General features: G+C 37.8%; 1 protein-coding gene across 1 annotated transcript in view; it reads right to left on the bottom strand.

Annotated features, from left to right (window-relative positions):
* ap1m3 (adaptor related protein complex 1 subunit mu 3) overlaps positions 1–17,118 on the bottom strand; it is a 44,660-nt gene extending 27,542 nt beyond the window's left edge. Inside the window, exons 1-4 of the mRNA XM_047374384.1 lie at positions 16,923–17,118; positions 7,371–7,527; positions 6,736–6,803; positions 6,170–6,300 (exon numbers count right to left, since the gene is read on the bottom strand). Of these exons, the coding sequence (XP_047230340.1) occupies positions 6,170–6,300; positions 6,736–6,803; positions 7,371–7,527; positions 16,923–16,964 (398 nt within the window). The 5' untranslated portion in view covers positions 16,965–17,118. The remainder of the gene's footprint in view (positions 1–6,169; positions 6,301–6,735; positions 6,804–7,370; positions 7,528–16,922) is intronic.
* Positions 17,119–18,168: the final 1,050 nt, after the last annotated feature.

The raw sequence follows: 18,168 nt of genomic DNA, 5'->3' as shown, positions 1-18,168 counted from the left end.
TAATTAGATTAAATAAGTAGCATTATTGCAGAATTTCTTCAACCTTATAAATGTTCATCCCAGAGTGACCATAAATATCCTGTGCTGAGCAGTACAGGACAGAGGAAAGGCTCTTCGTGAGTTTCATTTCTGTTTATGTAAGAAGTTAAAGTTTCAGTGCAGTTTTCTTTTAAAGCTCTGTTTTGATTTCCACTAACGTCTGAAGGAAACATCTGTTTGGCTGTGCCTTTCGTCTACACAATACCTCTCTGAACATTGAAAGCATAACAAAACAATAAAGCTGCAGCCAGACAGGCTGAACAATGAACTGCAACCAACTGAAAAGACACATGAAGCCAAACTGAAAAGCAAATTTTTATGATTGCTCTAAGCTGTCTTTTGAATTAAAGCTGTAATAAAATTATCAACTGCAGCTGTTCTAAACTGAAAGACCACTTTAGCATGCTATTAGTTTCATGAACTAAGGAAGTAAACAAATTCTGCTGATTAAAGAGGAAATACAAATCCTAACGGTCTTGTCTTCACTTCAAACATGCACTTCTTTTTATATGTCAACAGTAAAAATGACAAAACAAACAAACAAGCAGGTTTAAGAATTGACTGACAGATTAAGGCAGGAGATTTTCCCTTGATTTCTGTCCCAATTCCTTACACCCAATGGGTCTTAAATGCCTTTTGATATGCAAGAAGGTCTGCTAGAGAAAAGACTGGCACTAAACTGACAGATTAGCATAACAATAAGAGAAACAAGTAAATAATGTCAATGTTGTATTGTATTAATGCAGATATTTGACATTACAATGTGAAAGGGGCCTGATATGACCTGGGATTTACTGTTACGGCATTGAAAGTACACTGCTCAAAAAAATAAAGGGAACACTTAAACAACACAATATAACTCCAAGTAAATCAAACGTCTGTGAAATCAAACTGTCCACTTAGGAAGCAACACTGATTGACAATCAATTTCACTGCTGTTGTTCAAATGAAATAGACAACAGGGGGAAATCTTTGGTGATTAGCAACACACTCAATAAAGGAGTGGTTTTGCAGGTGGGGACCACAGACCACTTCTCAGTACCTATGCTTTCTGGCTGATGTTTTGGTCACTTTGAATGTTGGTGGTGATTTCACACTCGTGGTAGCATGAGACGGACTCTACAACCCACACAAGTGGCTCAGGTAGTGCAGCTCATCCAGGATGGCACATCAATGCGAGCTGTGGCAGGAAGGTTTGCTCTGTCTGTCAGCGTAGTGTCCAGAGCCTGGAGGCGCTACCAGGAGACAGGCCAGTACACCAGGAGACGTGGAGGAGGCCGTAGGAGGACAACAACCCAGCAGCAGGACTGCTACCTCCACCTTTGTGCAAGGAGGAACAGGAGGAGCACTGCCAGAGCCCTGCAAAATGACCTCCAGAAACCTGCACAAACGGTTACAAACCGACTTCATGAGGATAGTATGAGGGCTCGACGTCCACAAATGGGGGTTGTGCTCACAGCCCAACACCGTGCAGGATGCTTGGCATTTGCCAGTGAACACTAGGATTGGCAACTTTGCCACTGGCGCCCTGTGCTCTTCACAAATGAAAGCAGGTTCACATTGAGCACATGTGACAGATGCGACAGAGTCTGGAGACACCGTGGAGAGCGATCTGCTGCCTGCAACATCCTTCAGAATGACCGGTTTGGCAGTGGGTCAGTAATGGTGTGGGGTGGCATTTCTTTGGAGGGCCGCACGATCCTCCATGTGCTCGCCAGAGGTAGCCTGACTGCCATTAGGTACCGAGATGAGATCCTCAGACCCCTTGTGAGATCATATGCTGGTGCAGTTGGCCCTGGGTTCCTCCTAATGCAGGACAATACTAGACCTAATGGGGCTGGAGTGTGTCAGCAGTTTCTGCAAGATGAAGACATTGAAGCTATGGACCAACCCGCCCGTTCCGCAGACCTGAATCCGATTGAGCCCATCTGGGACATCATGTCTCGCTCCATCCACCAATGTCACGTTGCACCACAGAGTGTCCAGGAGTTGGCGGATGCTTTAGTCGAGGTCTGGGAGGAGATCCCTCAGGAGACCATCCACCGTCTCATCAGGAGCATGCCCAGGTGTTGTAGGGAGGTCATACAGACACGTGGAGGCCACACACAATACTGAGCCTCATTTTGACTTGTTTTAAGGACATTATATCAAAGTTGGATCAGTCTGTAGTCTGTTTTTCCACTTTAAGTTTGTGTGTGACTCCAAATCCAGGCCTCCATTGGTTAATAAATTTGATTTCCATTGATGATTTTTGTGTGATTTTGTTGTCAGCACATTCAACTTTGTACAGAACAAAGTATTCAATGAGAATATTTCATTCATTCAGATCTAGGATGTGTTATTTGAGTGTTCCCTTTATTTTTTTGAGCAGTCTATATTTCTAACATGCAGTGTCTTGCAAAATGCATTTTGCTGGAAATTTGATGTAATAGACTATACATGACAAATGTTGCATGCATATCTATTCAGCCCCCTTTATAAACAATTCAAAGCTCGGTCATTCGAAAATATAAAGAGTATGGTGCATCTAGAAAACCTTCCAAGGCATGGCCACTTAAACTGACTGGCTAGTCAAGAGCATTAATAAGAGAAGAAGACTAAAGGCACATTGTAACTGGGGAAACTGTAGAGATCAACAGCTCAGGTGGGGCAATCTGTTGATCTGGTCTTTGTGAAAGAATGACAAAAAAAAGCATTGTTCAGAAAAAGTTATAAGATGTTCCGTTTACATTTTGTGAAAGACCAGGCAGGGGACACAGCGAACATGTGGAAAAAGGGGCTCTGGTCCAGCGAGACTAAAACTGAACCTTTTGGCCAACAAGCAAGACACTATGTGGGGTTGGAAACTGACATTGCACAATCACCCTGAACATAACCCCTATGTAAAATATGGTGATGGCTGCCTCATGCCAGGGAGTTTTCTTCAGTAAGGACAGGAAAGCTGATCAAAGTTGAGGAAGATGGATTGAGCTAAACATTGGCCAATGTTTAGCTCAATCCATCTTCCTATCAACTCTGATCCAAGATAAAAACATCTTAAAGACTGCAGAGGACTTGAGCCTGAGGCAGATGTTCACCTTCCAGCAGTAAAGTGACCATATACACACAGACAAAAGAATGGTTTAGATCAAACCATATTTATGTTGTAGAGTGGCCCAGTTAAAGTCAAGACCTGAATCCAAATGACAATCTGTAGCAAGACTTGGGAAATGATGTTCAGCTTCTCCTTATCCAATCAGAATGAGCCAAAGTTATTTTGCAAAGAACAAAGATGGTAGAGAAGTATCCTATAAAGCTGCGGCTGCAATTCCAGACAACACTGGTTTTTGTATAGGCTCAGTGAGGCTGAATACAAATGTATGCTACACTTGTCAGATTTTATATTTATTATTAATAAAATACTAATAAAATATTTTTAAATCCATTGATCAATTTCCTTCTACTTCACAATTATGAAACATTTTGTTTTGGTCTATCACATAACTTCAATAAAACAAATTGAATCTTATGACTGTTAACACAACGTAGCAACATATGAAAAGAACTGAGTAGGAATACTTTTGCAAATCAGTCTAAATTCATGCATATATTTTGTGCATAGGTAACCTTGCACTGTCTTTTTTTCCTACCCTCAAAAACAACAAGGCATTTACACTCTCACAAGGTATGCAGTGTAATTTTGTAAGCGGTCTCATTGCCGTTGGGTCATAAAAAGGTTAAAGAACTGGAGTGACTCCCAGAGACAGACAGTCAGTGTTTCTGTGTCTACTGTCAGCAGTGATGAGAAAGTGTTTGTATCCTTGGAGGGTAGTGGAGTAGAACTTTTCCTTCTAAGAGTCTTAAGTATGTTCATTGTGTTTGAGTGCCAATCGGAGCCTGGTATTAATCAGCAAACAACACACTAACTGTACACATATTTGCACATTTATCCAAAACCAGGTCTAAGGGCAAAGAGAGTAAAAATTAAGCTGCATACAAACTCTATTTATACAAATGTGCACTTAACTAAAATCAAAGAGGATAATGTACACACTGAGGCCATGTCAGAGAGTTACTGTAAGTTACAGAACATAAGTGTGGTCTTATCCTGGAGACAAATGCCTTTCTGAGGAGGGAGCAGATTAGTTAAGGACAAAGCAACCCTGTGTTCATCTAAAATACAAAACAGGAACAATGTACAAGCTCCAGTCGCCTTACTCACTGGTTACGTTTTGCATTTTATTTTAAGTACAGTTTTTAAGTGTTAAATGAAAAATAAGGGCCAATAGCTCTCAAAACCAACTCATTATGTGTTCTACTTCCCTCTCTCCTGCTTGTTGGCATAACACAGAAAACGGTTATCTGAAAGTCTCTTTCCCCCTGATGGAAAATACAAGCATCAATGAACATATGTACATAATTTTATAAAAAATTACAGTTTTTGATTTTAGGGGCTTTAAAAATTTAACCTTCCTTACATATCAGCCTAATGTTTGAATTAAAGCAAATCATTTGCCTGTAAACATTTGTTAGATATGATTGCCAAAAACTTGTTATAGAAACTGATAATTATGTTGAACTGAGTCAGTCAGTCACACTTGCGCTTTGTTTTTTCTGCTGTGAATTTGGGCTGCTCTGAAAATTTGGTTCCAGGATGCAATAGTGCATTATTTTAATCACGAACCAATACAGGGCACTGCAATACTATCATAACTTCTATACAAAATGATTCGGCCGTGCTCTTGTTTTTCTCATACCAAACAAGTGAAATATTCCAACATCAACAAAAACATATATTGGTTTAGGATATTTTAATTACAGAACCACTTTGAATGCCAAATTAAACTGAGAGAAAGAAGAACCAATCAATAAAAAAAATAATCAATGCAGCACTACAGATGTTGGAGGTTCACCACACCAGAACCCAGATAGTCAAAATGCACTAGAGATGGTCTGACCTGCTGATTTCAACTTTGACAGATTCAAATTGACTGATTATTATAATGACTGAAATATAAAAGAAAAAAAAAATGTGCCACGTTTTTTGACAAATGTATTATAGAGTAAAACAAAAAACATAATATTTTTAACATTTCACCTGTTGATCACTGATCAGAGCTTATGAAGGGAAATTGGCCAATTCTGTTCTCTGGCCAATTAACTGATGCGTCACTCGAATTTACACTGGCTCTCTTTATTTATGTCTGTGGATGCATTTCTGTGTGCTGCTACTGGGTATGAGAATTTCCCCCTTGAGGATTAAAAAAGTATTTGTCAATCAATTAAAAGGTAAAAATAATAATTCATTTAAATATTTTTAAAAATATGGCACTTGAACAGAGGTGTGTTCATTTTTGAGATTTACGTTTTGCTCAGTAAATACAATGCCAAGTTAGTGATATCAGAACCCACCCAAAGGAGTCAGTGAAAGCCCAGTGGAGTGATCCTAAACTTTCCTTTATTTTTCACCTGGAAGATCCAAACAAACCTTTCAGACAGCTAGCATAAACACACACATGGTGCCAATATCTGGCCGGACATGCCTGGCAAGCAAGTTTAATTGCTCAAATTTTAATTCGTTTTAAACTCAATTCACTCCCAGAAGGTGACTGAAATAAATACCATCCACAAAGTGTCTCTATAACTTTTACATCTAAATAACTTAGTTGAGTTAAAACAATATTGGTTCCTCATTCCAGATCGTTAGCTGACCTGTCAGGTAATGAAATAATTAACTTTTCTACAGTAATCTTATGTCAATCTAATCCGGTACAATAATATCCATAGGCCACTATCCACCATTCTAAGGATAAATTACATTTTACTTATCCAGATATCTCTCCATTGTATGAGAAGTGTCAGTGCTCAGCTCCACCTCTTTTGCATAGATTTTATATTTGGTCGACCCATTCTAGGTATTTTAGGTTTTTTGCCATCTATGGCAAGCATTGATTGGCAAGTATACATTTTTTAACTGCCTCTGTCAACTTTTTTTTGTATTTGTAAAAAAAAAATGCTTTTATGCACAAGCTTTGTAAAAATGCCTTGAGTTTGCTGTTGTATTCAAAATGTCACCTAGGTTGAAAGAATAAACACACAGGTCAATCCTTAGTACTGTATAGTGTCACAGGTTGTGTGTCACTTTTCTTACTCTTGTAGGATCTTGCTCTCAGTTGTCTGGGGGAATCCAAAGTCCATCACTTCGTCCATCAGTTCATACACTGTCACAAAGTTGTCACGAATACTTTCCTCCTCCAGCTCCTTAAAATACTCTTTAAATACCTTCAAAAAGAAAACATATAATTTGTTTTTTTATACATCTTGTTTCGACAGCTCAGATAAACAGTGGTGGGTCAGGTTGCATTAAAATCCCGGGGCAGATTTATTCCATAACAGTGGGAGAAAAAAGGATATTATCCCTGTTGCATAATTGAAATTATTCATTTAAAAGCAAGATTAACTGCAAGGCTTTCAGACAACAAGGAGAAAAAGAGTTAACATTTACAAAAAGTAAATATGGCTGTGTATATGCACATGTTCATATACATTTTTGGATGTTTGCACAGTAGTAGAGGCAGAAGTTGTCTGGTTAAAAGTCGAGACGGTTGTCGAGGGTGGACGAGCCACCAAGCACAGAAGCAACTCCCTAAAGCCTGCAGATTGCACAGCACTAAAGAACTTTACTGATATCAAAGCAAACGTTAAAGTACGACTCACCTGAACTATTCTATAAAGAAAGGAGTACACAAGAGCAGCGTTGGCATTCTTCTTTGTCATTGCTACCACTAAAGGAGGGACTGTTAAGAAAAACACTTTATATCTACAATTTGCACCTGCTGAAATTATCTGGAACAAAAACAACAAATAAACTTGCAGACTTTCAATCTGCACATAAGCACAGAAGTTAAAAAGCACATGCAACATTATCTAAGGTTAGCAGAATGAATCAGTTTCAAAAGCAATTAAACACAAAATCCAGGGATGAAGAATAGCTAAGATGTTATTCAATGCACTGGGAATAGCAGCTACTCCCAACTGCAATATGATGCTGAATTAGTAATGTGCTACGAAGGCTGACTGTATAATCTCACAGTAGAAAAGGGGAGGATATTCCGTGCAGTAAATAGCACACTGCTCACTCCGATTTGCGATGTGCAAAAACAGACACTGAGCACACGACCTCCTGTGGATCTGTTCTGGGAAGATAAAATTATACCCACATCATAAATAAAAATGACTGGCAGAGAGAGGGTAGAGATGAGAAACAACACCCAGTGGTGAATTGAGACTTCCACAGTGAAAGCTCATTTTAGACAAAACTCTGCACTCAGAAGTAAACTTGTATTGGATACAGTAAAGGTTGCTGTGTTTGATCCAAAGGAAGTGTGATGAGCCATGGCTGACCAGCGGTGCCATCTCAGCATCCTCCTCCCTCTTCATCAGCATGGGCATGAAGTGGTCAATTTCATTCATGTCCATGTTCCCCATGTAGTTACGGCAAATCAAAACCTAGAAAGATAACACAAGATGAGAGAGGGAGAGGAAATATCATAGAGCAGCCATTCATTCATTAAAGATTCATAGGTTTGGCTGAGATACTAAACCTGCACTCAAGTCTAAGGATGCTTCAGGAACCTTTGGCTGACATTTAAACAAAAAAAATAAAATAAAAATATTCTCTACCAGTTTCTCTCTCAAGGAAATGTGCAAACAGTGTTTTATGCCTGAACATTTTCCTAGCAGCTTTAATGGTCTGATGGATACCTCAACATGAAAGATGAATGACGTCCTTAAAAGAAGAATCAGACCAGACTCCAGCAAAGTTCACAAGATGATCGGGGTCATAATTCTAGGAAACTACACTGTGGCAATTTCTAGGGGAAAATAGAGGGCGAACGTTCAAGCATGCAACAGCCCAGCATACTCAAGGTGTGGTGCGTATTATGAGCATCTTCTTTACAATTCTCACTAGGGGTGTTGGATCTTTCTCCTCAAGATCAACAACTGAAGAAAAAGAATCAACAATATCCACATACTTTTAAGTTATTTGCTTTATAAATCAACCCACAGTACTTAATCATATTTAGAGATATTGTTACCAATCTACACTGCAGTCTACAGATTTAAAAAAAGTTATTTAACCAGCCTCAGAGAAAGTGGAAAATGTTCAACACATAATAAATAACAACCTTTTGTAGACTGCGGAAAGATGTTAAGAGATAGTTCCTAGAACTCTTCAACACACACACACAGACACACACCCACACACAAAAACATATTTCTATCACTACAATGACTTTGGATTTTCCATTAATTGGCCCAACGCTGACCCCATTTCACACTGTAGTTCCTAACCTAACCCCTAACCCAAAAAACAGCACTGTTCCTTATGGGACCCAGGCTTTGGGCCCCATAAGAAGCAGTAGGTGCTCACAACATAGAATCTGTTGTAAAAATGGGCCTTACAATGTACCAAATGCTAGAACACTCATAGACACCCACACACAAACACACACATCCACACACTGTCTTTAATAGAGGCTTCTGTTGCGCAGGGGTCACACATGGACAGATACAACAAAAGAAAGGAGGAAATAAGATATAAAAAGGAAATTCCAGCAGAGTAATCTGAGGATGTGAACAGGGCGATGCTCAGGTACTGTGAAGAATGATGGAAACCACAAAGTGAGCAGCTCAAAGGTCAGTGGATAAAGAGAATGAGATTTTTGTAGCAAAAAAAGCTGCAATACTGAATGGTTTCACAAAAAGTGTGTGAAGATTCACTTTGTAGTTCTGAAACAAAACTAATGGAAAAACATGACCTTCAAAACTCATTTTTTAAAGTATTTTAAGCAACAGGCTCAATCCCTAGCAGTTATTGCTGTGGCTGGTGATTGTACCACAAAGTTTGAGTAAAGTTTCTATTTTATACATTAATTAATAAGCCACGGTGGACCCAACTAAAGTCAATGGCATCTGATGTAATTACACATTTTATCATTATTAGTCCTTGCACTTAAGCTTATCCTTCATCAAAAGTTGCAATGGTAAAATGTGTTTCTTGCAACAAAAAAGAGCTTAAAAAATAGGGCAACAAAATGCTGTTTTTTCATCAGTTATTGAGAGACTGAAGACTAAACCCCTGAAGAAAAGATTGAAGAAATAAGTCAATAGATGCCCTTCAGAGTGGTTTAAAACCTTTGCAATGGGTTAACAAATTAATAAAATGACACTACATAATATAATTATAGGTCCCATGTTACATAGTCAAGTTAATTCATGTTTTTAAAAATAGGTAAATTAATTAATAATGCATATAAGTCTATCAAGGTTTAATAATGAGCTTTGACAGTTTTCCATTATAACTCATTTCTCCACCGTGAATCAATGAGTACATAACCGTCATTTACCAAACAACTGCATGCTCTTGTATTAGTCATCCGCTTTCATAGTTGACTGAATACAAAAGTGACATAATGTTAACTGTGCCAGCAACAACATAACCTGCTGTAATATAGAAAATACAAAACACCCCCAATGTAACTTTAAGATGAGCAAGAGGTCACTGTCAAGTCTGTTCATGTGTGTTATGTTAAAATGGAAACCATCATGCAGTCTTGCGTATTCAGCAAAGGTAGAGCACATCAAACAAATCACTGCACAAACAGAGAGCATAATGCATGCCCCAAAGCCAAAGTAGTTAATATTCCAGGTCTCATGAAAATCCAGCATGGATTTTTCCCCCCAAATTGAGCCACTACACAACCTGTTTACTGGTATTATACTGGTGGAGTTTTCATTTACCTAATATGACACCCCATTTGGGAATATGCTAATATTAGGAGACCAATGTTACATCTAATGCATTTTTCTTATTTAAGAATTATTTAATGATTTAACACAAAATGCTTAAATCACAAAAGATAAACCTGCTATACTCTTGCTTTAACCAGAAATTATATTGTGAGACCCAATGAAATGGGCATCAGAAAATAATTAAATATTACAACAATATATTCATATAGTTTAATTTATACCACAGCTACATTCTCCAAAAAAACTAATAGAAAAAAAATCTAAGCTGTACTCAAAACCGAATTTTATGAAATTATGTTTGTTGTTCAATCAAAACTACTGATAGCCCTAAAAATAAAAGAAAACAGCAAAACAACAGCATTTAAAGAGAATCTAGTTCTGGGATACACACACAATGGGTGACTGTGCCCAGTATGTGAAATCAATACAATCCACTCACTGCTGACCTCAAAGGCAAATAGGGACCAGAAAACCCTCACTGGAGTGTTTGACCCAAAGGTAAACTGTACAAGAAACAAGGTTTCAGCAAAGCTAATGTCAGTTCGTATCACCCATCAACACTTTGGGGCATTATTCACAGAATAAATCTCACCAAGTCACTCCAATATCAGTCTGATTATAGCAAGAGAAGCAATTGAGCTGTTGACAGAAATGTAGCTTTCTTGTGAAACTTGTGAATAGGATACAGGAACACAAAGAACCGCAAAAGTGCTACCACGGAATTCTCTGGTCAATGAAACCATTTAACATCACGAATGATCACAATGCCTCCTTTTCATCCCGATCTGAGGTTCCAGCTGAAAGTGCACTCACTGATAGCTCCATTGTCTAGAACCTGGGAGTATGTTAACATGCAAACTACCATCATTGTTGTCTGGATACAAATTTTACTACTTTTAGCCATACTTTTTAAAGTATTGTGATCAACAATGCTTCTTCAAACCTTCTCTGTTTTTAAAAGTGCAAACAAATTACCACATAAAGTTGCTAACATTCCCCATATTACAGCATTTCGTATTTTTTAATAGGAAAAATTTAATATATGTACAGGCTGGCAAGAAGGTCACTGTGACCTAAAAGTCACTTCCCTTAAAGGTGAACTTGTGCGCCGCTGTTTTAGGAAAATGGCAACACACAAGTTTGGAGCGACCAGTCTTTGTCCTGATGAAATAAGTTTATAACCTTTGATAGAGTAAAGATAATATATAGATGTGTTCCTTAATTTTGGGTGATCTGTGACTGGCTGACACTTGCATGTGAAACTAATCTTATCCACCAATTTACCTCTGCAAAAGTCTGAAAATCACCCACTGTACCCTTTTGCTCTGCCGTGAGAAAGGGCTTACTGACAGACCCGCCCACCAGGTCATGTCTGCATGTGCATGATTCACAGCATAAGATTGGAACACTGAAGGTGTGTTGTGACCTTATGACACCTGCAATGTCAGTTATAAAGAAAATCAGTATCTGTCAATATCGGAATCGACAGGTCAGGGTTTTTAAAGATCAGTGATTGGCCAGAAAACTGCAACCCTTAATAATATGTTTTTTATAAAAAAAGGGTTGCACTACTAACTGCTGAGAAGGCAGCCAGCTGACTTAGCTGACCAGGTAAGGACCCACAGAATGTGGCATGCCTGAGACAGAGTTGGGTGACAGAGCCATTAGCCAGGTATGGCCTAAACCTGACCTGCATTAAAGATTTAATCCTTTGATTTTTCATACTAATGTTTTTGCCCAGGATAATTGGATGGGTTTGCACACCTATACGCAAGAGACTGCTGTGCTGTGTTTTTGACCATCTTCATAACAATGTCTGAAAGGCCCCTTTTCCATTGCCTGTAGAAAGCCTCAGGCTTTTGAGAGCCTCAGGCTTTGTAAAGCCCAGATCGTGTTTCGATATAAATTTACCTGGGTATTTTCACTTTCCCGGGGTTTTACTTTCATAGGTAAATGGTCCTACTCTGGAGATGGTCTTTTCTACTTTCCCTAGGCTTTGTTAAAGGGGCGGAGCTGTATGCAGCGAGACATGGTACCAGCAGCTTTAGAAATGGCAGAGGTTACTATACAAATTAATCGATTTTATACTATTAATTTGTCACAAAACGTAATTTTATGATGTTTTTAAGCGAGAAAGTAGACCTCAAAACTTCATCTATAAAGTCAGTTCATCCAGAATCAGCCTACATTGAAATGTTTTTTTCGCAGTTTTTGGAGCAGATGAGCTCTTATCACAGGCTGGTCTGGCTGCTATTAACTAAGCTAAGCAAACTGGGAGGTTGGACCAGGACTTCCTTGCTAACTGCTGCCTGATCTCGGCCAGGCATCCTGGAATTTCCCGCAACCTGTTATCTGTTTGTTGAAGCTGAAAGTTAATATAAAGCATTTAATAGGTATGTGGTGAATAACCGCAAGTACCAGAAAATAAAATGGAATAATGTTCGCTAGAAATTTGTGACATTTTAATTTACTGTTGGCATCAATTATAAACTGTTTAACCACAGTTCTGTAAGTAAAATGTTTTAATACAGTGCTGATGATCAGAGGACTTTAAATTTTCCATGTACATATAAAATATACATAAGAAACAATTGTAATGTAAATCTAAGATTATATTTTAATGTAAACCTAACTTAGTGGAGTACTCCTTAATATATATATATATATTTTTTCATAGTTTTATGCTGACTGCTCTGCAAGAGAAGATACAACATTTCCAGGTTTGGATGCAGTTTCCCCAATGATCCTCTTCATCATTGTGTCTACACATCTTCTACTTTATATAAATATTTGCTTATGATTGGACAGTCAATGCATCAATTCCCTGTCATTGTGGACTGATTATCAGTTTTTTTTTTATTGTAATAAATACAATTTTTACTAAAAACATGTTCTGTAGTTATCTGATATGAGTTTACCTGATGATAATAAAAGAATAGTACGTGTGTTTATCAGTGTTTAGTAGTTATTATAAATAAATCATGCAGTTGTAAAGCAACAACTCTGGCCAGATGTAAAATAATGATTTAAAATGTTCTTACTTATGGATCCAGTGCAACTTAAGGTGTAACAAAAGGAATTAATCAACTGACATGCAGCCATTGTGGCAATCAAATTAAACGGTTAACTCTTGTAAAGTTATCATACTGAATACTGATAACCTATCCAAATGATACAGAAAAATAAGCATATCTCAAACTTCTTACTGATTGGTGGTCTGTTTGTGATCCTGTTTACTTTTAGAAAACATTACATGTACATACTTGCAGTTTAGCTTTTCACAATTTGCTGTACTTGTTTTAAAACCATTTCATTAAACAAAACAGAGATCCACTGAACAACAAAGATGTAAAGTCAAAGATAGAGATGCCATTAATCTTAAAGTTGCACTAAGCTAAAATAAATTTGAATGCAAGTTTGATGGTTCCTTTAATTATGTTAAACTTACTTTGTGAGCACATTTTTCTGATAAAGACATCATCTCTTATGATGACCCTAAAGTACAGCTTAAGTAAACTGCCTTATTACAAATTCTATTGAAACCCTCTAGGAACAAATGATGCCATGCTGATTTTAATAGCTTGACATTTTGGTACATCAGTGGGTCCCAGAAGTCATCCATGTGCAAGCTGGAGGTATGATGGAAAGGGGGCTGGCCTGATAGTGTAGAGATAAAGGGCAGACGTGAAAATTGGCATCCTGCATTACTGTGTGTTTTAAAGAATGTCTGTGAAAATTAAAAAGGCCATTTTGTACACCACTTGTCTTTGGTTTGTTCTACAAGACTATGTAAATTCGGATTTTTTGATTGTTTTTAAATAAATGGCATCACTTCCAATATCTTAACCCACCTCTGTATTCAAATTATACACTTTTATTACAACTACAATGCATATTTTGTCTACTAGTAGTGTAACCGAGGAACTTGTCTAATCAGGACATTGCTAGAGGCACACAGTGAGGATGGAAGGTGAAGCATTGCTAAATAGCCTGAGGGCAGAGATAAGTAGACTGCAAGAGGGAGAAAGAGAAAACCTTTAATCTGTACAATCATGCACCATGGCTATGAAGGATGGATACTTCTCCCTGATGGGTATTGTTGTCAAGCAGAAAAGGCAATTCAGCAATTCCTTTTCTTGCCCTTCTAGTGACTCCAGGAATGTTTAATAGTCAGTCAAATTGACACTTAGGTTTTGGATCAATTGTGAGGTCTGTCAATGTGTCAGATGAGTCAGCATCCAACAGGTTACTTTTCATTATTTTTATTTTATTTAACCAGGAAAGACCGCTGGAAAAAAATCTCATTAACCTGGGTGACCCAGACAAAAAATATCACTAAAACATTCAGACAATTTGTTTTTCTTGTAAGTAAGGAAAACATGTTGTGATTTTCTTTCAGCCAGTTGACAGGCAGTTAGCAGCAATGGACAGGGGAGTGGCGGCACTGTGTTTGCTCCAGAGCATAGGTGTAAAACCTCCATCCTGAAGAGCTACTATCCTGCAACTTTTAGATGTCGCTCTTGCCCAACACACCTGAATCAAATGGTTTAATTACATCCTCAGCATGCGGTTAAGTGCTGATTTGCTTCAGGTGTGTTGAAGCAGAGAGTTTGACACCTCTGCAGAGCATTTGTAAAATTATGTTGGAACTAAAATTATGTCTTTAATTATTTTCCACTATCTGCCTGCCACACAATCTGGCATCTATGTTCACAGAAGCAATACATTAATACTGAATATAGCAATTTATTTTTCTTATCGCAAGTCATAGTCATCATCTCAGCTCTAAGCCAAACTAAGGCAAGTGAAGTAAGATTTTAGTGGTTTCGAGACAGTAACTTTTTAAAAATGGGAAGATATAGGTAACCAGCCCATGCCCAGTTTCTTTTTAGTCTTTTTAAAAATGACTGCAGTCAGTTTTGGTGTTTGAATATTAAATAAATTAATCCATATAAAATGAAGGAAAAGAAGCCACAACTAAAAGTGAGTTTATTGTACACTCAAAGTAAAGGTTTTCTTTGGGAAGTGTGACTTTAAGGCAAATAGTACTGGGTTTGCAGTGTTGACCAAACAAACCCAGCAGGATGCCGGCACTCTTGGGGATACATGGTTTGCCCTATTCACAGACTTTTCTTTGTAGAAATAAATAAAAGAAAATGCTTATATTAAAAGGAAATAAAAAATGCAAGTCTAAGATATGTATTGAAGCTAAAACTACATAATACAAATAAAAGTATAAAATGATCCATCTCATAACTTATCAAACTAAATATGAAGAGTGAAAACTTTGGTTTTGTTGGGGACTATGTAGATTACACTAAAAGAACGCATAAGGAGATTTTAGTATATTAAAATCAATTCAGGACATGGCACTTTTACTGAAATTGCCAACGACAAGAGCTGGTTATAAAAAATCAAGAACTACATTTATTATGAACAAAATATCTACTCAATATACCAAAATGAACATCAACAGACAAAAATCAATGCAACACATAAGGGCCTGACATACCTCTGTCAATGTGGAAAAGCCACTTGGACCTCACGGACAAGCACACATCCCTATTCCTACTATTTTCACCAATGCATAAACAACCGCCTTCCACTCAGAGATGTACGGTTTATAATATTCAAGAAGAGAAGAAAAAAAAATACAATTTCATTAGGAAACCAACACAGACTTGGTATCCTTGTTGGTGCTGAGAGATAAACACAAGTAACAGAAGATCTCTTCTTATTGAATTTCTTTGAAACAAGCTTCTTTTTTTATTTCAGCTCATGATCTGACCCGTTGTTTTATTTATCCGCTGACTATTTGGCGCTAATCTTTGACAAAAAAATATCGTCCCCGTCGGTTCATAGCTATGAATTATGTATAATTACTCTGAATTTGGTTGATTAAAGAATTAATAACCAGAAAAACAACCTTAAATCAAACATTATTATCAAAAAGAAAGAGCAGTTCTGTTAAACCTTTTGGTGTACTTAAGGGCTGAGTCCAAAATGTAGAATGTAGAATGTTTTCACTTTTATTGCGCAGACTTCATGTAAATAAGTGGTCTCCAAATTCAGTCCTCAAAAAGCCACTCTGGTAACTTTTAGATCAATTCTTGTTCCAACATGCCTGAATGAAATGGGTTTATTACCTTCAGCATGTCCTCAAGTTCTGCAGAGGTCCAGGTAGGCTAGTGTAATAAGCCATTTGAAAGGGACTAATCTAAACGTTTCAGGACTGAAGGACTGTAGTTGGGCATACAATGTTTCAACATCATCTGCGTCTTCATCACAGTCGAATGCGATCCCAGCATTATAACAAGTTATTATAAACAACCTGTAACAGGTGTACCAGTCATTGGAGACATAAGCTACATTAGGGTGGTGCTCACCAACGTGTTCACTGTCCACACCCACATTTCTCAAGTCAGACATAAAAACAGACACTACACAAAAAGAGCCACACGTTGTTGAAACTATTAACAAGCAAAAGATCCATAAAGCTTATAGAAACATCCAACCAGCCATTAAATAGTAATTTTGGAGACAAACATTTGACAAGCAACACAAAAGAAAACAGAACCGATCAAATTCCTAAATTCAAATAAAAATTACAAGATTCAGCTTTTAATTTTCGAATTATTAAATGATGGGTGGCGACTATAATTGTAGGGTTTTATTTTGCATGTGTGTTAAAAGACTTTAAAAGGACGCATTACATTGCACGAATAATAGCTCAAAGGGAGAAGTTTTAAACTTTAAAACAGGACACATCATATACAATAAGGGCTGCATCGCTGCACAAGAACAAGCCCTCGGTGTACGCTCAGCATCGACAAAACGAGTTTGGCGAGTTGGCTTTCTCTTCCTGCCTGTTTCATACCCATGTTACAACTCATTTAGGTTTAATTCATCAACTTCCTATCCTAAAATACAACTGTTCAGGGAATTCCTAAACACAAAAACAAACACATGCGAAAATAAACATATACTTCAGCAGAAACGGTTTCTTTAGTCAAAATAGTCCTTCTCGTATTGCAGGTGCCGCGCTGTTAATGTCAACTTCCCCACCAAACAAGTCGCCAAAAACTTACCTTTCCCTTCAGGTCAAGGATGAATATCGCCGAGGCGGACATCTTGGTGGAAAAAAAACCCCCTCGAAAATAAGAACCAGGCTGGATGATTTCTGGGTCTACAGCAGGATATGTGTCATATAAACGAGAGAAAAAGTCGCTCCCATCATTCCCCTCCTCCCTCCTCTCAGCTGCGCTCTGTTCAGTCTCGACTGACGCGTTTCGCTGCCGCGCTGCTTTTCCGGAGCGTCAAACTCACTGTGTTTACGGAACTACCATTTCCGGCTGTCAAATGAGCTCAACCAATCTCCTTTCATCAACATCAACTCATTTTAACCTCAGCACCGTGTTGCAGAGTATCTAAGTAAGTTTTATTTGTCTGGCTCAGCGTTTAATGTTGCTGTTTAAGTGCAACGTTTCGCGGAAATATCAGTTCAGCCTATGCTTTGCTCTCTTAAAAAAATATTGTAATTTTCTGTACATTTTCCCTGAAAAGGTTGAAAAACGTTGTGGATTCTGTAATTGTTGACAAGCCACATAACTGGTTACCTTGTTGAGAAACTCAGATTGGGACTGAAACGCAAAGATATATAAAAAAAAACACATGACAAAGCAGTAAATGGATAACTGAGTGTGAAATTGCTTGAAAACAATTGTGGAATAACAGTGCAAAACAATATCTTGAAGACTGAAAAGGAACATTTATAGTGAGAGAGGCAAGTCCAAGAATCATAATCTTGAAGCTTAATTTCCTAATTAAACGTAATTTTAAGACAACTGAAATATGTTAAAATTTAGAATTTATTGTTCCTCTGGAAATAGAAATAAGGAATAATTTACACGTCATTCATATTTCAGCTTACATATTTCTCTAGGAAAAAATGACAAGTAGATTTAATATAATATAGCATGTTTCAATCTACAGTTCGTGTTACTGATTTCTGCTCACGGAAAATGTGCATCCTACTGCCACATTTGCAGTTAAAACAATACCAATACTTGTGGCCGTGTTATTATTATTATTAAATGTTAAGTCTATCAATTTTCCAATCTTTTTTTCTTTAATGTAAAAGCTGTGACACTTCAGTGTGACTTTTCACGCTTGTATTTTAGAACCAAGAACGGCCTGGTTCCGGTTTTAGTGTGAACTTGACGTGCCGGGCTTCCGGGTGCAGCCTCGCCTGACAGCTCCACGCAAACCTGTCAGGCTGCTCTCATCAGCCGCGTGGCCTCACAGGTTCAGAAACGCTGCAGGGCTCGACCCAGT

This window comes from Girardinichthys multiradiatus, chromosome 9 (assembly GCF_021462225.1).
Source record: "Girardinichthys multiradiatus isolate DD_20200921_A chromosome 9, DD_fGirMul_XY1, whole genome shotgun sequence".
Lineage (NCBI taxonomy): Eukaryota > Metazoa > Chordata > Actinopteri > Cyprinodontiformes > Goodeidae > Girardinichthys > Girardinichthys multiradiatus.
This window is presented reverse-complemented; position numbering and strand designations above follow the sequence as displayed.